Source organism: Mytilus edulis, chromosome 4 (assembly GCF_963676685.1).
Source record: "Mytilus edulis chromosome 4, xbMytEdul2.2, whole genome shotgun sequence".
Lineage (NCBI taxonomy): Eukaryota > Metazoa > Mollusca > Bivalvia > Mytilida > Mytilidae > Mytilus > Mytilus edulis.
Window position 1 is genome coordinate 38907618 of NC_092347.1, and position 22839 is coordinate 38930456.

The 22839-nt window shown below is 31.9% G+C and overlaps 2 protein-coding genes across 2 annotated transcripts in view; one reads left to right on the forward strand and one right to left on the reverse strand.

Moving 5' to 3' along the window:
* LOC139521852 (serine/threonine-protein kinase 32B-like) overlaps positions 1-9472 on the reverse strand; it is a 65997-nt gene extending 56525 nt beyond the window's left edge. The window contains exons 1-2 of the mRNA XM_071315512.1: positions 9298-9472; positions 4861-4987 (exon numbers count right to left, since the gene is read on the reverse strand). Of these exons, the coding sequence (XP_071171613.1) occupies positions 4861-4912 (52 nt within the window). The 5' untranslated portion in view covers positions 4913-4987; positions 9298-9472. The remainder of the gene's footprint in view (positions 1-4860; positions 4988-9297) is intronic.
* Positions 1-10355, forward strand: part of LOC139521850 (hephaestin-like) — a 331235-nt gene extending 320880 nt beyond the window's left edge. The window contains exon 16 of the transcript XR_011664079.1: positions 10275-10355. The gene's annotated coding sequence lies outside the window, so the exon portion shown is untranslated. The remainder of the gene's footprint in view (positions 1-10274) is intronic.
* Positions 10356-22839: the final 12484 nt, after the last annotated feature.

Here is a 22839-nt window from a genome sequence, read left to right on the forward strand (position 1 = left end):
CCAAAATCAATCCCAACCTTCCTTTTGTGGTCATAAACCTTGTGTTAAAATTTCATAGATTTCTATTCACTTTTACTAAAGTTAGAGTGCGAAAACTAAAAGTATTTGGACGACGACGACGACGACGCCAACGTGATACCAATATACAACCAAAATTTTTTTAATTTTTGCGGTCGTATAAAAATCTGACAATTATTTGATAGTTCTAGAATTCTTATTGTCAAAATCTAAATGAGTCTTTGTCTATAGAAAATAACACTTCTTTTTATACACTGGAGAAAAAACATATCTTCACTGAGTAAGATTTATATTCCTTAATCTGTCTAAACATTTGTGGAATAGGCTTTATACAGGATAAGTTGAAACACTGTATAATAATACTATAATTGGTATAAAAATACTTACAAATCTATATGACCTTCAGAAAAACTTTATACAAGTAAATAACTATAATTATTGACCAATGACCTTGAGAAAAACTCTATACAAGTAAATAACTATTATTATTGACCAATGTAACTATGCAGGCAATGATTATCACATCACAATCGTCAAGTTAAACTAACTATAGATCCATGGTGCTCACTAGCATAACATACAACCTTTCATCAAATATCATATAAGTGAAAACACTTCAACAAATCAAATGAAAGCGAACTAAGCATCTATACTCCTCTGGGACAAAACTTGTATTGAACATCGTATGGAGATTGACTGTGGATGATAGTTGAGAACAATTGGCGATAAATGACCCCACTATTAGCAAATAATACATAATTAAACATACAGCATTGTGCTAATCATACAGTTAATATGAATTTAGTGGTATTTCTTGAACAATCATTATTATGAACATTGATCTTAGTTATTCCCCTGGGGTCAAATCACATTGATTTTCAAGTATGGATGAATATATATACATCACAACACAAGCCTATAGATGTATAAATGTATTTATATGTCTAAACTCAGTAGGTATTTGACATAGCAAACAACTTTATTCACAACCCATCACCAAACTTTCTTAAAAAGTAGACACACACTTTTGAGTGGATAAATCAACATGGTGTTGGTAAAAATTGGAATGGACTGTAGATTACACCCTAGAAAAAAGGCAAATAGGTGACAAGTAGAAAATTTTCAAACATAGGCAAATTCCTTAGATTTCTCACTATATTAATCTGCTTCTGAGTTTTCTGGAAATAGTTCTTGCAGTTAAAGTTTTTGACATTACTTAATTATCAACGTAGATGTATATTTGTTCACCCTAACAGAAATTCTCCAGCAAACTTTGATGTGAACAGTAAACTGGCAACAGACATGTGCAAGTCAACTTACAAAAATAATTTTCTGAGTAGAAAAACATAATGCAAATATAAACTTTTATCTTTTTTTAACTGAATACACCAACACATAGAGAAAAGCACCCAAATAAATTACTGTGAAGTCAGCTAGAAAGAGATAAATGCAAAAAATATGCAAAAGTAAATAGGTTTACATAGCTGACTATGCGGTATGGGCTTTGCTCATTGTTGAAGGCCGTACAGTAACCTATAGTTGTTAATGTCTGTGTCATTTTGGTTTTTGTGGATAGTTGTCTCATTGGCAATCATACCACATCTTCTTTTTTATATTACAGTATTTTAGATGCACAAATAGCTAAGATACATACATCACAAAACACCTCTATGATTAGTAACAAGGACTTTATTGATGAATCTTCAGAAAATTATGTCTAAATCTATCTTTAATGTTTTGATGGCTTTGTTCAACAATCGATACATGCATACATACATGTACAAATGATGATGGATAAACAATTTTCAGACTTGTTATGCCTGAAAACAAAAGTATTCATGTGAATGAAAGTTTCCTTTAAAGTCAAATGATACATAGATGATTTATAGAAAAGATTTATTTGAGATTTTCAACAGAATAATGTATATGCCTTCTACAAATTAGCTTCAAAAGGCTTAGCAACAGTTACTGTTGCATTACATTCAGATAATATTTCTTAGAAATCAAATGACTGGAAATTGAAAAGTATCCTTTAAAACATACTTATCCCGCTAACATGTTTTACCTCGCCATATTCTGTATATATGTGTCTGGCCAAAGTCAGAAGCCTGTAATTCAGTACTTAGTGGTCGTTTGTTGCCAGTTTTTTGTATATTAATTTAGGCAGTTAATTGGCTTGTTTTATTTGCATTACATTTGTGATTTCGTGGCCTTTTATAGCTGACTATGCAGTATGGGCTTTGCTTATTGTTGAAGCCTGTATGGCAACCTTAATTTGTTAGTTTCTGTGTCATTTGGTCTCAAATGAAGAGTTGTCTCATTGAATGGCAATCATACCATATCTTCTTTTTTATAATTATGAAATTTGAAAAATAATATTTTAAAACAAATGTCAAATAACTTTCCAAAGTAGACATAACCTTTTTACTGCTGACTTCAGAGTTTGTCTTAATAATATACTTTATTTTCACTAAAAAGACCAAAAAAAAAAATTTGTAGGGTAGTAATAATGAATCTCAGAATCTATATATGTAAAGTTGATGTTTATTGGGACCATTTTGATACACTGTAAGGTATAACCTCATCATTTCACCCAGACTACTTAAGAAGATCTGTTAAGACTGAAGGGGGATAGGAGGGGCCCAAAATCCCGGGCTTAAAAACATGAAATCTTTAATCCAGAATTTAAAGAAATTAAAATCCTGACATCCTGAAATTCGAAAAAAGAATTCCAGGATCCCATAAGAATCAATCCTGAACTCCAGAGCTTAATAACATCCAATCCCAACAAAGGTCCTGCCCCCCTCAAGACTCCACAGTTAAATAAATTGATTCTCCATTCATATGTATGTGTTATTTCTTTAATCATTTCAAAAGAAGATTTAACTTTTAATGAGCATCCATCCATTCCAAATATTTCAATTTAATTTCCAATGTGCAATTGCTTCAGCATAGATACAATACATTTAATCAAAGCAAATACAATTACATGATTTCTATAAATATTTACATAATCCTCCAAGTAATAAATTGCATCTTAAATCAACAAAGACTAATAAAAATCTCCAGGTCAAAGAAATATTAATTTTCTGTCTCTCATAATCAATTTCTCTTCAATAACAAAATGTCAGTTTCTGACCTTTTATAAACCTGATGAGGAAAAAATCAACAATCGCAACCTATAATCATGATTTACTTAAATCAAGGCAAACAAGCATATTCCAATCATGTGTAAATATTCGTTCAATTTCATTCTGCAGCAAATACCTGCCAATGATTTCAAGATTTATTTTTCCATTAATTTATTATCTAGATTTAATTGCATAAAATTCCCATGTGTGCAATGCATGTCTCTTTAAAATTTCATATTGGATATATGCATCTGTTATTTTAGATTGAAATGCCAGAATAGGATATATGAGAATAACAAATTTTATCTGAATTATACATGTAGTTGACGGCAAACGATATTTTTCAATTTACACATATGGAAATGAAATGTATAACCTTTCAATAAAACATATCATTAATTCTGAATTACTCAATCTTGTCAAGTTTGTCCTTAAATACAATTAAGAAAGACAAATTACTCACTGGTTCAACGCATCTAACTTTTTTGTTTTAATCAAATAACAATATTGCTTGTTTCGTAAGAAAAAAATTCAATAAGAACAAATTTGTCTGTTGTCGGCTAATCATCTCTTTTTCTGAACAATTTCTGTTTTTAATTCATCGTCTCATGGTAAAGTGCTTAACGAAAGTACAAGAAGATGGCAGTTCAGTCCGTGACTTGCATGGTTAAGCCAAAGAATTTAACATCAGCAGCATATTGAAGTATGTAAAAAAACTGGTCAGCACGAAATATGAAAAATGTGTTTAAAATATGTTTGATCATGTTTATCATAATGCATGTAATATTTGCAACTTGATGTTAAACCTCTAACGAAAAAATCAATATATCTATTTTATAATATACACAAAAAAAATTTGAATACAGTAAATTCAGAAATTATGGCGATGTTTTTAATATTGTGAAAAATGCGACAGAATTATAATGGTAATTATTTAAACTTTCATTTTGAATTTTTTTTTTTTTATGAATAAACAGGATTTTTCTCAAAATCCAGTGGCATAGCTATGCCAATTTAACGTGTATATCTGAAACCTCACGTAGAGTCTGATTTGCCCCAGTGGGTCCACGGCAGAAGACATGTTAGAAGGAGACAAAACCTCTCCAAAGCTCACAAGTTATTATCGAGAAAGAGATACTATTTCTTTCCTTTAAATTTCATCAAAAGCACCATTTTGGGTCTGTGGAGAACAAAATTCTACAACATAAAAGAAGATTTCAGCTCCCAATTGTGAACTTTCCATTTCTATGCAACATATCGGCAGCAACATCATATTGAGTACCGGTATATATCTTCCAGCATACACAATATAACAGAAATTGAATTTTCTAAATTGTGATTTCCTTGATAAAGGGTTGCTGCAGGGCTCACAAGGAAACTATTGGATGAATTTAAAATTCCTAGTTGTGAAGTTGAAATCTTCCTTTCGAAAAATTGCACTATCATCCTTACAATTTGGTTGTTAAGAATCAAAATCAATAGAGGTAGTAAAAGAAGCAAATTTAGTCTCCTTAAAAAATTTCAATGTAACGTTGTTCTATTAATTATTTTAACATACTTTAATTTTCCCACCTTTTATGTGTTCATTTTGTTTATGGACAAATGCAGTCATCGATTAATATTGATGGTGAGGTGTCCCCAAAGGCCTTATGGACATGTGTTTTTGTTAACTCCTACAAAAGAAACTATTTAAAACAATTAAGATGCCTACCTTCACCAGCCAGATCAAAAGATTCCCGTCTGGAGGATTGTGCCCCTCCCATCTTTTATATTGGAATGATGTCTACATGAGGAGGTGTTGTTTGAAGAAGGATCTCTTGATTTCCCCTCCTGAAAACCTGAAAAAAAGTAAATTAGTTAAAACTAATAAAATATATACTTTTGATTTTGTTACTATAATCAAAGGAAACTATCGCACCACCTTTCCTCTTTCTTTGGAGCAGTAAAGGAACCTGCAATATCTACATGAATATACATTGTAGTTCAAATACTTTGTCTAACTGAAGTTCTCCAAAACTAAATAGATATTTTAAAATTCATTTAGAAATATTCAGGCCTAGTAACCGAATAAAAATGCTCCACCAGAATGATAATTTGAGCTCAAAATAGTAATTCAAGAGATTTTTTAGCATTTGCCTACTACATTTTCAAAATGGTGGGATAAATTTAAATAATTTGATAATGAAAGCTGTTAAAATAAGATAGGTCAGTACTTTTCCTTCGTTCTTATATCAATATCCTGTATATCAATGACACTAGTTTGTCTTCCAGCTGTCTCACTTTTATACAGCATTTTGTTATCATCAATTCTTTTGAAGTATTTCTAGAAAAAAGGATTCTTACAATTTACAAACAGGCTATCATCTGACAATAATTGTGTAGGAAATGGCATCTCTGTTACTGTTAAAGTACATATGCTTTATATATATGTCAAAATTGTTGTTGATATTTAATAATCTAATCAAATTTAACAATCAGAAACTTTGAAACCCAAATCCACCATAACAAGGGTCTCTAGAGCGAAAAATGGAGACCGCCAGGCGATAGATACCCTGTCTAGAGGCATCATAAAACAGAAGCTCCTTCATAAAATAAGTTCCAAATATTCTCGAAGTTGTCTCCATTGGACAAATATTACAGTAACTTCATGAGGAATAACCGTAAAAAAAATGCTGAATGAAGTTAACAGTTATTTTTGGTGCATGATGGTAAAATGTGCATTTTCTTTCAGAAGATAATAAAGAAACAACTGATTTTGACAAATCATGCTAATTTTTCCAAAAATAAAGATAATTATTTGAGACCTCTCACGAATCACTATGAGGATATTTTGACAAATCAAGTTAAAATTTTAACCAATTAGAATCTAACTTTATTCAAAAATGACTGTTTAACGTCTGATGGTAAAGGGCATTTGTACCCTCATACATCCTCCAGATTGTGAAGTAAGTTCAGTCATTACCATTTGTTATGCAAAATTTTTAATAAAGATGAATTCTTCTGGTATGACAAATAAAGCGAATGTAATAACAATTTCACAAGGCAGAATGTTATTTATAAGAAGCTTTCAATCAATAAGAAATCACTCAATGTCTCTCATTTGACATTAATTAGAGGTCTTCAAAGATTCTGTAAATCAAGTGTATAAATTTAGAATTTAATGCTTACAGCATCTTCTCTAGCCATGATTTAGTCTCCTCACTCAGAGAGGGGGGGGGGGGGGGGGGGCTGAATTTTAACCCTTGACTTGCTAAGATGGTTTTACAGCAAATATTGTGCAGTTGGAAGATCATGAAATGTGACCGCCTTGTCAAAGCTTATAATAAAGGTCTATAATTTAAATAATTTGTAAATTCTACATTGTCCTCTTTAAATTCTGAACAATTACACCAAAAAAATAATATATACTATCAAATAATTCATGTATCTTAGGTTGCAAATGTTTTATCCAAAATATGTATTTTTATTTTCTTCAATGTTTTGTTAATCCTATACTGAGGCTTACTCTTAGGTAGTTTTATAATCGCTGCCATTATCTTGTGTTTGCCTCAAGTGCAGGATGGTGTGGGTTCAAACCAAATTAAGACTTAATCACAGAACAGATTGCTCTGAGGGATACGATTACAATTGTTTTCATTGACACATGTATACATGTAGCTGGATAATATTATTTTCAAAACTAATAGACCACTTTCGAGTTCATCCGTCACCGGAAAAAAACTCGTCAATTATACGCGCCTTTATGACATCATTTACCAGATAGAGGGGGTCGCCTGTATCCCTGCACTATTTACGTTCATCAAGCGTCTTGGTGATCGTCATTGTGCAGGATAAACTAGAAATAATGGTTGTTCTGTAGGTACTTAATGACAATTCCCTAATGTAATCAATGCTGATTGTCAATTTTGAGAATTCAATTTGTCGTATAATTCGTACAATATAGAATTATAGTTTTCCAACCACTCCCTCAACATTGGAATGGAAGTGACGACGCCCCTAAACGCACAAATGACGTTCACTAAAACCAGAGTTTTTGACGGAAATGCATCGAACTCGAAAGTTGTCTATTCAACTGCACATGTAAAATGTAATTTACGTAATCTGAATAGTTACAAAATAGCCAATCCCGGATATATATACAAGTGTTTGAACAATGTACTTATTGTGTTTTATTTTGTACTATCAATTCCAAGTTTTACTTTCCACAGCAGTCACTGAGACTCAGAGTGAGAGAAGGTATTTCACTTCGTATCTTATCACCTATTTTCCTATGTTAATTCTAGGAGGAACCCCATTTCTAACTCTTTAAATATTTAATTTCCTTTGGGTCAGTGGTCATGACTCCTTTCTGTACACATTCCACAGTTTAAATTAAGTTTTTTATATAATACGATGTTTATCGACAGAACAAGTTAATTTTTCTTGACGTGTTGTATTCAGAATTGACGGAAGTTACTTCCGGAAGGGAGACAACTCGAAGCGATAATATGGAAGACTCCATTTCGCCTGAAGGGGTGTTGTAGTTACACCTTTACACATTTTTATCAAAACTGGGGAATTCCCTCTGACGTGTTTCTAAATTTATAAAAACACTAAATATAAATACTGCTTAATTCTGATTTTCCGTGTTGTTAAAAACATATGCATATAAGGCAAGGGAAATATCAAACATGAAGATTACGAAAAGAACATTATAGTAAAGTTGTTTAAGTTCAATCCCTTTGTTTGTTTTTACCTTTTAAAGCAAGACAATCATAAGAATCTGAAAATTAATTAGAGGAGAAAATTATTTTGAGGTAAAATTATCAAATTATTCTTTTTTAAGCTCAACCCATGCTTTGCAAATTTTAGGTGGAGAGCACCTATTACTAAAGATTGATACCTAGCTCATTTCTTTTCTTCTAATTCAATCGAATGCTATAATGAGAAAAATTTGATTAGTGACTGTTTTTTCTACTTTTTATGTATTTTTCCCTTAAATGATTTATCATATTTTAATAAGTTATGATACTGAAGCAAAATATTGCGCTTATGTGTCACTTCAATTCCTGAATCTATTTGTAATGTCTTTATACATGTTATATGACAAATTTGAAATGGCAAAACTATAATTCCACAGAAATTGCAAATCCTGTGATCACAAACATTTAATTTTTCAAAAATAATCTGGTATTAGGGTAAATATTAAAGGAAAAGCATAATGACATGCATGTTATAGTGGCATTGTACAAGGTCCTCATAGCTATTGACATCTACTAAAAACTACTTGGAAACAGACATTATAATAATACATTTAAATGTTTCTAAATAGAATCTTTCTATTTCCAATACAAGACCCTGAGCTCGGTGTCTTAGCAAGAAAAATGACAATTATAGCAGTTCTCATATTTCTTACAGATTTTCTTACCTACATGTATAACATGTCTTTAGAGCGACCAAGGATTTGTATAGTAAAATTTACTATAAATATCCTTGAATGGACATTCTGTTTCAATGGGTGAAATGCCTTCCTGTACTAAGTATAAGGACCAAACCTAAATTAGTATTGCATATATATAGGACTTTACATTAGTACTGGGATAGACTTGCTACAATTCCCTTTCTAATATTTCTCTCTTACTAATTTATATGTTTACTGATAATTGCCGGCCTACTGATTGCCCTGCAGATGTCAGTATAATTGTAATCTCCTAGTTATAATAGCAGTAAAATTATTAAAGGGGCAAAATTGAAAAAATAATAATTAGGAAGGGACATGTAGCAAGTCTAGTACTGGGACTACATATTAGTATAATATTCCCAGATAAGGAGAAATGTCAAATTGGGAAAATTAGTATAAATGTTCCAAGATGCAATTAACATAGTATTAGGAAACAACACCAATCAAATTAGTAAATATATAAACAAATCCAATTGTCATGATTGTATTTAAGGTTTAAATCTGTTTTTATTTAAAATGGGATAAGAAAATAAAATAAAAGTTACTGATGATATTTTATGCATCTATTTAATATTCTACGGGTTGACACTTTCAGTTTATCTTATTTTGATATTGATAACGATTTGAAAACATCTAAAGCTAAATTAAGAAATATTTTGCAATAATACACTAATTAACTATTTTATTTTTTTAAATAACTAGACTTACCTTATGATATATGCAAGCTTCTGGTTGCATATAAAATGCTTGTCATTTAATATCAAAGCCAAATATCAAAGTTTTATCACATCACCTTTCAGCACACAGCTTCAGTATCTAACCTACTGATTGATTTTGTGCTCCATTGATCACAAAGTCGCTGAAGCGCGACATTTAGTCACATGACCATTTGTCTTTTTAAATTATCTAACCTGTTAACAAATCGTCCTCCAATAATGAAGGAACACCTCCATATAGGGAAAAAATTGCCGCGTTTGTTTTATACTCTGACATTTCTTTATAATAATCACAGGGACTCGGTTACTGCGGCAGATTAAAATTTTGTAAATCAATGTTTTTAATTAATTTTTTATTATTTCCTGTCTATTTGCATTACTATATTAACGTATTTAACGTTGCCATCACTATTTCTTTGTTTTCTGGCAATGTGCAGTTTACTATCCATATCCATATACTGAAAAAACATAGGTTTTTTCAGTATATGGATATGGATAGTAAACTGCACATAGTTTTTTCAGTATATGGATATGGATAGTAAACTGCACATTGCCAGAAAACAAAGAAATAGTGATGGCAACGTTAAATACGTTAATATAGTAATGCAAATAGACAGGAAATAATAAAAAATTAATTAAAAACATTGATTTACAAAATTTTAATCTGCTAACCGAGTCCCTGTGATAATAATATGATAATGCACAAATTACATGTTAAGAAATGCCAAGATAGAAAAACGTTGATATTGTCAGACAGTAACTTTACCACTTGTGACGATACACTTAAAATTTATCGACTCTTCCATATATATTCTTTTATATGCTTGAGGGTCTAGATGGTGTTACAGATCAAAGAATCATATTAGTATAATTAAGGAAGAAACAAACATAATAGAGAAAATAGATACAACAAAATAAAAAATAATGAAAAATGGGCTGCTACAATACATATTATATAGAGAATGATAGTCAACACAAGTATAGATGACAGGGCCGTAACTACATTGAGGCAAATGAGGCAAATGCCTCATGTTTTAAATTCCAAAAAAAAAAAACTAAAACAAAAGATTGTTTTCATATCAAATTTCCACGGAAAGTGTCTTGCAAGAAGCAAGTTATCTTGGTGACCTTCTGCTGTTGTTTTTTTTTGGGTTTTTTTTTCTATGGTCGGGTTGTTGTCTCTTTGGCACATTCCCCATTTCCATTCTCAATTTTATTAGTAAATGGCAATGCCTGACATGAAGTTTGGGGCTAGATGAGCTAGATAGTAAACTTCTGTGTCATTCTATATCAATTATTTGAGAATATTTCCTCAAATGCAGGTCAAAGCAACAACAAAAAAATGGCTAGTTAGAAATTAATATCATCAAAATAACGTTTGTGAGCATGCTTCAAAGACTCATAACTGCTACAGAAGTCAATGGTTTAAATTAAAGTAAGTTTACCAATTTCCCGGTATCAAATCATTTTTTGAAAAAAAACCATCAAAGTATTGCCATATAATCTTTTACATTCAAAGGTTAAATTTGCATTAAGTCCTGTTCAGACCCTTTAACAGACAATAACGGAATATGAAGTACACGTGCACGGGAGCTAATCGCACACAATGTCAATGTATAGAAAGAAAAAAACAAATGATCAATGGTCAAAGTTCTTATTCCTGTTCTTCATCTTGATAGTTGCTGGAGGGTCTTCACTAATGAAAGAATCATAAATACCGTAAAACAAAGTCAATATGATCCAATATGGTCCCTATAGGGTAGACCTAAGCAGTACTAGTGCTTAAAGTACATTACTCAGACTGCACTATCATTATATCTAAGTCTAGTCATAAAAAAATCACAAGTCAGCACAATACAAGACAAGAACAGATAGACAGATCCGGTATTAATTATTATGAAAATTACGATCTTTGCTTTATCCTACAAATCGGTCTTTTAATGTTCTGCCTAAAACCTTAAAGTCTTAAATAACAATGAATCTATGTTTTTGCTTTGAGATCAGAATATTGTCGAAAAAATAGCTAAAAATTATTTGCGTTTCTTTGTAAGAAAGAGTCCGGGAATCGCTCAGAATGCGTTATCTTTCTCAGAGCTTCTGGGGGCCTTGAGCGGCCCCCAGACACCTCGCCAATAATTTGACGAGAACGGCTTGCCATACTAAATAGCCAGCTGCAGATATATCATAGAGTTCTTCATATGCAACATGATATTAAGCCGTTTTCAGAAGTCTTGATATTATTTCCAAATTTCAATTTGGATTTATAACCAGTAAGATGTGGATTCACAATATGTAAAACTATTCCTGATAATTAAAATGCAGATTTGTAACAATTAATTACAAAGTGCACGTCGATAACGCTGAATGGGGATTCATAACATGAGGGGAAGGACAGGTGTTATATGTCAGTTTGGTATATGTCAAGTCGTTTGGTAAAGTTAACATACTTTTACCCTTCTCCCTTCTCCCACCTCTCTTCTCATTTCTCCTACCCCCGTTCTCCTTTCTCCCATTAGAATAAAACATCTCCTTTTGAGATATTTTTTCTTGAAATATTAGAAATTTTTTTAAAAGGAGAGATATTTTATTTTTTCTCCTTTCTCCAACTTTTTCTCCTTTCTCACAGCCTTCCTCTCCTTTCTCCTACACCCTTTCTCCTTTCTCCTACCCCCTTTCTCCTTGTCTCCCTTACCCCTGTCCTCCCCCTCATAACATTGACAATTCAATCGCGTAGTGGAATTAACTATGTGTGGATTCTTATAAATTCTATATATAACTTTTGGACTATTTTCAATCTCGGTCTATTTCTGAAAGGAGTAGGTTCAGTAAGACCCTTTTTTGGCCCCAAAATATAGCAGTTTTACAAAATTGTTAAAATGTAAACTATTAGTTATTTATTGGACATTAGAATGCTTCTGCTACATAAATATGGGCTGTTTTGACTATGCAATGCACTAGCACCATTAAGTCATGCTAAATTACTGAAATCTTCAATATTCTAGCATTTTAATTAAATTTTAGACAGTTTCTGTGTAAGACGAAAGTGGCCGCATTCGTGTTCATCCTTGAAATTGAAATGTAAGTTGTATTTGATGATAATACATAACATATATAAAGGTTGAGGATGAACACGGATGCGGCCACTTTCATTTTTGACAAAAACCATCTGAAAAGTGACATTTTTCGGCATATTTGGTAGATTTTTCATATTTGAGCTTGAATTGGGTCGTTTTTAATGACCAAGTTAGTTAAAATCTTTCACATAAACTAATTGAATCAAATAAAATAGACACTTAAGTGTTTAAAAAGTGGTCAAAATCTTTCGTTAGATGAATCTGAAATTTAAGGCCAAAATCGGTCCTTACCGGACCTACTCCTTTATTCTTACATACTTTTGATTTTTTAACCCTATATGCTTACATTGCCTATGTAAATTTAAAAATGTATGCACATTGAACGACAAATCTATGTGACGTATAAAATTTTCTGACGTCAGACACACAGATCATTGAATGTGTTTGTAGATAGATGTTTTTTGTGTTCTGTTAAATTGTTCCTTTTATAATTGTTATACGATGATGACTGATGTACCCATATTTTGACTATTTTATTTATTGTATCTGTTAACATGGTTAAGTTAACGGATCAATGTAAATATAACGAAATTTGACTGAGACTGTCATCATTGAAGTGAGAGGGTTAGCGCTATAAAACCAGGTTTAATCCACCATTTTCTACATCTGAAAATGCCTGTACCAAGTCAGGAATATGACAGTTCTTGTCCATTCGTTTTTGATGCGTTTTGTTATTTGATTTTGCCATGTGATTATGGACTTTCCGAATTGATTTTCCTCTAAGTTCAGTATTTTTTTGTGATTTTACTTTATTTTTACAACAATTACAATAATATCGATTACAATTACAATGTGAAATGCTTAATGATTACAATCTGGACAAATACAATATTGATTACAACAATTACAATGTAGATGCATTACAATTACAATGTGGATTCATAATGATAAATAAAGGCAACAGTAGTATACCGCTGTCCAAAACTCATAAATCCATGGACAAAAAACAAAATCGGGATAACAAACTAAAACCGAGGGAAACGCATTAAATATAAGAGGAGAACAACGACATAACACTAAAATGTAACACACATAGACAAAATCCCACGAGAATAACAAATATAACATATATATATAACATCAAAACCAAATACATGAATTTGGGATAGACAAGTACCGTGACACGTCTTATCGCAATGTGAATTTACACTCAAAAATAAGAGAAAGCAAACGACACAACGTTATAATGTAATACACACAGAAACGAACTATAATATAACAATGACCATATTCCTGACTTGGTACAGGGCATTTTTAAAGGAAAAAATGGTGGGTTGAACCTGGTTTTGTGGCATGCCAAACCTCGCACTTTTATGGCCATGTGAAATATAACATCAAAATGACAACACAGGACTACAATATAAATAAATTGGAGAACACAATTGACAAAGAATCACACGAACAACAGCCAACAAAAGGCAACAAGTTCAAAATTTTAATACGCCAGAAGTGTATTTTGTCCACACAAGACCTATGTGTGACGCACAGATACAAAAGTTTGAAAGCCGAAACGAGTACAAAGTTGAACAGCATCGAGGACCAAAAGATCAAAAAGGTTGTGCCAAAAACGGCAAGGGTTTTCTGTTAAGTAACCAGAAAATCCCTATAATTTAGAGTAATTTATACTTTAGCAAACAGTAAATTTAATAAAATGAATATTCAAAAAATGTACATGATAAAGCTGAAGTATTAACTAATTACAGGAAACAACTGAAATACATTTACATAACCAGACATTTGAAACACAAAAGTAGACACATCCGAATAACAATTTAGATTACACTAAGGATTTTCTTATCCCAGGCATAGATTACCTTAGCCGTATTTGACACAACTTTTTGGAAATTTTGGACCCTCAATGCTCTTCAACTTTTGTTTGGCTTTATAAATATTTTGATATGAGCGTCACTGGTGAGTCTTATGTAGACGAAACGCGCGTCTGGCGTACTAAATTATAATCCTGGTACTTTTGATAACTAATTATAATAATTTTGATCAAGATAGAATTTATGAATGAATAGGCACAAATTTCAATAACATTGTCAACATATATAGACTATACTTTCCAAACTTATTAAAACTCGTATATAAATATTAAGTTAACTCGCGTGTTCGTACATGTATTAGTGAAATCAGAGAACAATATGTTAATTAAATTGTATTCTATCATGAGCAACACGATTTACATCATCGCTTTTGATTCTTACATGAAACTGTTCACCAATTTGCAAATGTGTACTACCTATGAGCTATTTAAAATAACAATTTTCTCTAGTGTAGCAACATCGGTTTACCCTTCCAGAGCATCTGAGAACTTTTCCCATTTTTTTGTTGTTGAATTTTTGTGTTGGGCTCATTCTGTATCTTTTTTTCAGTAGAGTTTTTTTTTTTTGCTAGTCTGTCTTTCATTTTGTTATGGATTGGCGTTGTGACATGTCAGTTTCTTTTCGACTAGCGAGTTGTGAATGTTCCTTAGGGAGCTACCATTTAATTTTTATGGGGGGGGGGGCTAGGGTGAAAAATTTTGTCCTGGAATTTTTTTTAACTGTAATACCTGTCCTGCCTTTTTATTTTTCACTCTGTTCGCCTTTTTTTTTTTTTTAGTTTATCCTGACTTTTTTTACCTAAATTGTCGTCCTGACTTTTTTTTTTGCAAGTGTCTCATCCTGCCTTTTTTTTTTACTCAAAACTCCTGTCCTGCCTATTTTTTTCAAATTTCATCCTAGCCCCCCCCATAAAAATCAAATGGTAGCTCCCTAATAGCTAGTAAAGTCTGTCTATTTTATGTTTGCACAAGTGAAACGTGAATATTTGCCACTTTTCACTCTACACAATTGCAAACAACAATAATTGAATTAGTTGTGGGATCGTATGGGTTATTATCAAAGTGAAAAACGGAACAGGACATTGCAGCTGATACCAGAACAGGTTTTCAAATTTGACGCATGATACATGTAACACAATGCTTCAGTTTTCAGTGTTCTGCAATGTTTGTTTTACGTGAGTTTATAGATATAGGGAGATGTGGTGTGAGTGCCAATGAGACAATTCTCCATCCAAATAACAAATTTATAAAAGTAAACCATTATTAGTTTGAATTGATCCGTTCGTTTATTTTCATTTTCAAAGTGCATTTTATTAATTTTCGTCCTCACACCTCTGGTAGTTTTGAAACTCGCAAATAAACAAAAATAAAAGCAACTACCGTGGTGTCACCCGACAATTACAAAACAATTTTATAGTAAGCCAAATCTTATTCAAAATAACATTTATTTGTGAAAGTTTTGAAAGTCACTGAAATATGATCAGATTGTATAGTCAGTTATAAAAGTCCAATGGATAACAAATGGTCAACTATACATTCTAAAGACGAAAAAAGTACGTCCTGATTTAAGCGAACTTTAGATTTCATAACATATTTTAAAAAAAAATTCCGATTGCCGGGTATTTCCTAGTAATTTAGTAGTCGTACAATAAAAAAAAAACAATTGGTATTTCCTGCGACTAACACACGCATGTAACAGTTATTAAAATTCCCAGGTATTTCATTTAACTAAGTTATTCCATAAACATATTTTCACAGATATGGTTTTATGAGAAATCTTGTAGAACTCAATGCTCTTCAAGGCAACTTCGTATATTTGTTTTTGACCTTTTTAACTTTTTTTCAGATTCGAGCGTTACTGATGAGTATTTTGTTGACGAAATGCGCGTCTGGCGCAACTACTAAATTTCGATCCTGTTATTTGTGATGTGTTTATTTTGTACGATTGTTTATCTAATTATTTGTTTTTCTTTTTTCTTTTCTTTTAGATTAGTTTTTGTGTGGATTCGTTCCTCGACCCTTTGCATGTACATTATCTGTTTTAATAAAAACCGAATAAATTGACCAAGTATTTTTTTTCAATATGTACTGTACATTTTAATTTTTCTTATCATTTATGATATTATAATATTTGAAATTTATGTCCATATTATAAAAAGTTGAACTCTCATAATTTTCTTCGGGCTGTAGTTAGCAATTGGAATATGTATATAGTATATATGGAAACTATAGTGCATGACACCACGGTGTGCATGAAGCCACGCAATATCTTCAACCATGTCAAAATAGTGAATTTTACATTTACTGGACATGCTTGATTTCATTTCACTGTATGACAGGTAGATGAAGCAAGCCAATTTTTGTGTACTGTCATCGATACCAATACGACCCCCTCGTGAAGCCACATGTGTTTTCGATTTCTGTTAAAAGGCAGATGCAGCATGCTTACGCTTCAAACACTTTAACCTAGGTAATACTGCACACATCGTACTGAATCACTGTAATAACAGAAATGGTTGCCTTTACGAGACAGCAGCGGTCAAAGTATATCCGCCTTCATGCAAATGAACGTAAATATCGTCAGGCCCAGGAACAGGTTCGATTCCTAGAAGAAAAAAGTCGGTCCATCAAGAAAAGAATCGAAAGAGCAAGGGCTTCGAATCAAAAACTGTATGTGTACAAGTACAAGGTTCATCACCTGATTGTGAAAAGATTATTAAAAATCTACACAAAGTATGCTTCTTCCAAGTATGAAGATGTCATTCTCCGAATTAGACTGTTGGTAGAAAATGACGAAGACTTTGCACAATATTACTTGTAGACAAGTTGGCAAACTATAATTTTTAGAAAAAGCTCTTTTAAGAGCTACATATAAAGCTTTCAAAAAGATGTATTATAATTGGTTGTATTATTGTGGTTGTTTTAGTTCCATTTCTACCTTAATTTCCAGGCTAATTAAAGAATGGAATATTCTATTAAAACTGTATTTAATGTAAATAATATAGTATAATTAACTGAAACACCACCATCGAAATCAACTTAAAATTATAACTAGGAAATCCAAAAACTATTGAATATAGACATACACTTTGGCAATTAAATGATGATAGTTTTTGTTTTGTTTTTTGTTTATTGTTTTGTGCAAAATCAGGATGTTAGTTTTTAGTTAAATGTTAAACGTTTTTCTTTTTGGTGCCTTTTATATCTGACTTTACGGTATGGGTTTTCTCATTGTTGAATGCCCGTTACAGTGTCATAGAGTTGAAAAGTTCTATGTCATTTGGTCTCTGTCGCAGAGTTGTCTCTTGGGCGATTATTCCACCTATTATCTTTTATTGTGTTAGCCTTTTCCTCGTGTTTCATATTTTTTGAATGGTTATGTTGTCAGCTTCTCTTCGACTTGCGAGATGCAAATTTAATCTTAGTTAATCCGTTTCAAGCGTCTGGTAATAGCTGACTTTTAGTACATTAAATTTATCGAATCTTTTCTGTAATGCTTGTTTCGTATTCTGGTTTTTTTTCAAGATCTGATTTATTTGTTCTTTGACAATTGTTAAGCTTCAGCTGCTCCGTAAACAAAATATCTACTAGTTCAATGATCGCGGAAAATGTCGAAAACGTCCCACTCAACTTAAAACATTATAGATGAACTAAAATTAAAAATCACACAAGACTAACAAAGGCCACAGACTCCTGATTTGAGACAGACGCAAAAATGTGGCGGGGTTTGACATGTTTTTTGTTTTAAAGATCTCAACCCTTCCCTTTACATTTTGCCAATATAATAAAACGAAAACACAGCAATAAGCACAGCTAAGACTCAGTTTAAAAGAAGTCAGAGCAAAATGACAATGGTAAATGAATTATCAAACTATAGGACTACTAGCAATTACTAACACAATCTTACTGACATGCCAATTCTAAACCTTAATTAAAATGATTTAAAATGTCTTTATCATATGAATATCAAGCACAATCTCTCTCGTCAGGGGTTTAGTATCATACCATCATAAACTATATGAGATCATAACACGTATCATGCCAACAACTGGTTTTATAATAAATGTGTTTTGTTTCCGACATATATAAGTTAAATCAATATTTAAAAAGCCAAAATATGCCATGCTTATTGACCTGACAACAGTATCGTAAATAAGTCTGTTTTAAGGTTTGGTTAGTTTTTTAGGGGAATGCGACATTATTGTGCTTTGTAAAGAATACTACCTTAATAGATTAGATGTGAAATACCCGAACGTGTAAGATGCCGGATGTTTGATTTATACTCATGAATGATGTCCTATACAGCCAAATATAAAGTTTAGTTATGTGTTTTGACTAGTTTGTGATATCGAAAACCTGGTGAAATAATTTTTCAGTAGCATAGATATTTCTTTCGTTAAAATCAAATACCTTTTGTTACATACACGAGCGAATCGAACAAGTTTATTTATATAAACACCATAAGTTTGTGACGAGGGACCATCAACATTTATGGTTATTTAACATAAGGAAACGAAAAGTCATCTCTTCTATCATGAATTTTGACATTAAGCTTCCATTAAATCAACACTCTGATTCTTACAGAAAATAGGAGGTGTAAATAGTGTTGTCCAGCTCATGAGTTCAAATATTGTGAACATTCGGACTGGAGTAAAGTATTGTAATAGACTTCTCCTGTTTATCAGACAGTTGTACAAATGCTAATTAAAGGGAAACCCGTTAGTTTGAGTGGGGTGTGTATTTATATTGTGTAATTCGAGAGCCCAGGTGGTCGTGTGGTCTAGCGGGACGGCTGCAGTGCAGGCGATTTGGTGTCACGATATCACAGTAGCATGGGTTCGAAGAACCAAAAATTTCCGAAAGCAAATTTACAGATCTAACATTGTTGGGTTGATGTTTAGACGAGTTGTATATATATATAGATACACACAAGTATGGTCAGAATATAGTGTTGGTTCTAGTTTCATCAATTCTTTGAACAGCAGGGAAACATCTTACATACCAATTAGGTTGACATGTTTCAAACGAAAACTTTCAGTCCCTTTCAACTAGTCTGTCATATCCTCAATTGTGGCAGTTCAAATTATCCATTGGCACGTTTCGTCCAGGTCCATTTACATTCAGATGTATAATAAAATAGAGAATGGAAATGGGAAATATGTCAGAGAGACAACAACCCGACAAAAGAACAAAAAACAAGTTGAAGTCCACCCATAGGTCTTCAACACAGCGAGAAAATACCACACCAGGAGGCGTGCTTCAGTCGGTCCCCGAACAAAGTGTACTAGTTCAGTGAAATATATATGTTGTGTACAAGTTATCATTTTGTACAAAAATATTGTACAAATTATAATTTGTATTTTGACTTTGTACAAATTGAAATTTGTACAAAAAGTGCTTGTATAATTATAATTTGTACAACATTTGACTTAAATTTACTTATAACTTGTACAATAATTTATTCCATGACTACACAATCAACCTTATTAACAAAATACAGAAATATTTGTTTATCATTTGTTTGAGTATGTGAGTGAATTATGGCAATGGGAATAACACAGAATCATTTGCTTTTCACATTCGTATATGCCCCCAAAATAGAAAAAAAATACTTTCCTGCTTTTATAGCGAATATGGAAGTGCACAAATGTTGCTATGAAAAAAATTCCTACAGCAGTTCAAATACTGTAACAAAATTCTCCAGATGCAATTATTAGACAAATATATCGAGGATTAGTTGTGGTACGATCATAATGACATTATACCCTATAGCAAGTGTTCATAATTTCTGTTTCGTTTTCATGGTGATTTGTCTTGGATCTGTTAGTCAGACAGCGCACGGTTCCTGGCACATATGATTTGTTTTTCAACGTTAATGTTATCCTAATTGCTTCAATTTCTATGATACTATCAAAATTGTCACTGGGGCAGATATTAGAATTGTCACTGAGGCCAATTTTGATTATTTTGTTAGAATTGTCACAGAGGCCAATTCAGTGTATTATATACTATTAGAATTTTTACTGGGGCCAATTTCTATTATACTATCAGAATTTTCTCTGTCAGAGGCCAATTTTAATAATACTATCAGAATTTTGAGTGGGGCCAATTTTTATTATACTATCTGAATTTTCAATGTGGCCAATTTCTATTATACTATCAGAGTTCTTAGTGAGGCCAATTTCTATTATATTATCAGAATTTTCTCTGAGGCCAATTTCAATAATACTATCAGAATTCTAAGTGGGGCCAATTTCTATTATTACTATCAGAATTTTCAATGTGGCTAATTTCTATAAGTCTATCAGAATTGTCACTGAGGCCATTTTTTATTATTCATATCAGAATTGCCACAGGGGCCAATTTCTATTCGGCTATAATAATTAGCTGGCATGCATGTCAGTACCAATTACATTTGCTGTCTCTGGTTGTTTTTGCATTTTGTAAATAAGGTTTAGAAGGTTCTATAGTGTGTATCAATTATTTTTTATAACACAATCCCTACTATAAATGATTGTACAAGTTATAAGTGAATTTTAGTCTAATTTTGTACAAATACAATTTGTACCGGCGTTTTTTGTACCAATTACAATTTGTACAAAGTCAAAATACAAATTATAATTTGTACAAAATGATAACTTGTACACCATGTACACAACATATACAATGAATGTATCCTCGTTTGAAGCTCAACAGTAACTGCTCGGCAATTATCGCTTTATAAATGCATTTATTCGTACAACCAGAAAGGTCGAGTAGTTCCGATTGGTTTAAAGCTTAGTAAAATTACACATCACGGTAGTTTCACTTACACAGTGTAGTTTTCATGACCAATATTTATTTGATTAACTGTGAAATATGTTCTTGTCTCCAATATATTCTTGAAGATGCGTGAAATATTTGCCACTTTACTTACAAACAATTATTTATAGTTAACGACAATTTGGATCGTGTGTGTTATAATTAACGCGGAAAGCGGAGCAGGATGATGCAATTGATACCATTTCAAGTTTTCACATTTGCATAACAAAAAAGTTTAAATTTCATACGATTATTTTGTTGTGTGTGTTGAATCAAGTTTGATCCGTTCGTGTATTTTCCTCTTGCATTTCGATTCTTATTTCTGACGCTTTTTGGTATTTACTCAAAGCCGCCGATAAAAAATGATAAGGCACCTACTTTTTTCTTTCGGACGTGTCTGGGATTTGGTTAAAAAGCCGCAGACTAGTAAAAATAAGTCAAGTGGCATGACCTTTGACTATGACCAAGACCCATAGTACAGTGTAGTAAGCCAAACATAATTGAAAATAACCCTTTGAAAATTTCGCAAATAAATTATTATTTTTGTATCAGATTGTATAGTAAGCGCTAAAAGGCCAATGTATAAAATGTGATATATACCCCTATTTCTTTAGCTGTCAAAATTAGTAACTAATGCTATCAAACTTTATTCAATTGTATTTCCATGGATTTTAAAATAGTTCTTCTAAAAAATCATCAATGTATTTACTAAAGTTATTTCTTAAACATATTTTCACAGAAATATAGGAGAGAGGTGTAGGTTGAGAAAAAAATGTTATTATGCTATTTATTCCGCTTATTAATTTGTTTTCTAATTATTTCTTTAAAGAAATTGTGTTCTTTTGTTTGTTTGTTTTGTTTGTGTGTTTTTTGGATTCTTCATATGCATTTATATTGAAATGGGGGGAAAAGAAAAAGAAAAAAGAAAGAAGAACCGACCAAAAAGACCCAAGATTATTTTTCAATATATTATAGACAAGACAACACAATAACAAGACAATATTAAATACCTCATTTTCATAATAATACAACTTCACATATAAAACAAGAGCTTCTCTAAAAAGAGTTATGAGAGACTATAAAATATATAATTTATTTTACATGTAACATAAAAAGTGGAAGCCATATCTCCGAAATACAGTTAGCGAATGAGAAATGAAATCATAAAAAGGCAGATATCATTCGAATGAAGCCATGCTAATAAATTAACAATATCGTCCATCGTGTCAAAATAGTGAAATTTACAATACTGAATGTGCCTTGTTAATCAATCCATTCCACCAAATATGGCATGTAGATGAAGCCACTAAATATGTTATGCCATGTATCATTACGACCCCCTCATGAAGCCATCTGTGTTTTCGTTTTCCGTTATAAAGCAGATGCAGTATTTTTATTCCACAAACACGTATTGAAATCCTATTTTAAATACATCGTATTGAATTTCAGAAATGGTTGCTTTCACGAGACAGCAGCGAGCACAGTATATCCGTCTTCATGAAAATGAACGAAAATATCGTCTGGCAAAGAAACAGGTTCGATTCCTTGAAGAAAAAGCTCATTCCATCCAGAAAAGATTCGAAAGAGCAAGGGCTTCTAATCAGAGCGTGTATGCGGAGATGTACTGGTCTCGTCTCCAGGTCTCGGAAAGAATGTTACTGATTTACTTGAAGTATGCTTCTTCCAAGTTTGACGATGTCATGCGCCAGGTTAACCTGCTGGTAAACAACGATGAAGACTTTGCACAGAATGATGGAGAGGTTAACTTGTAGAA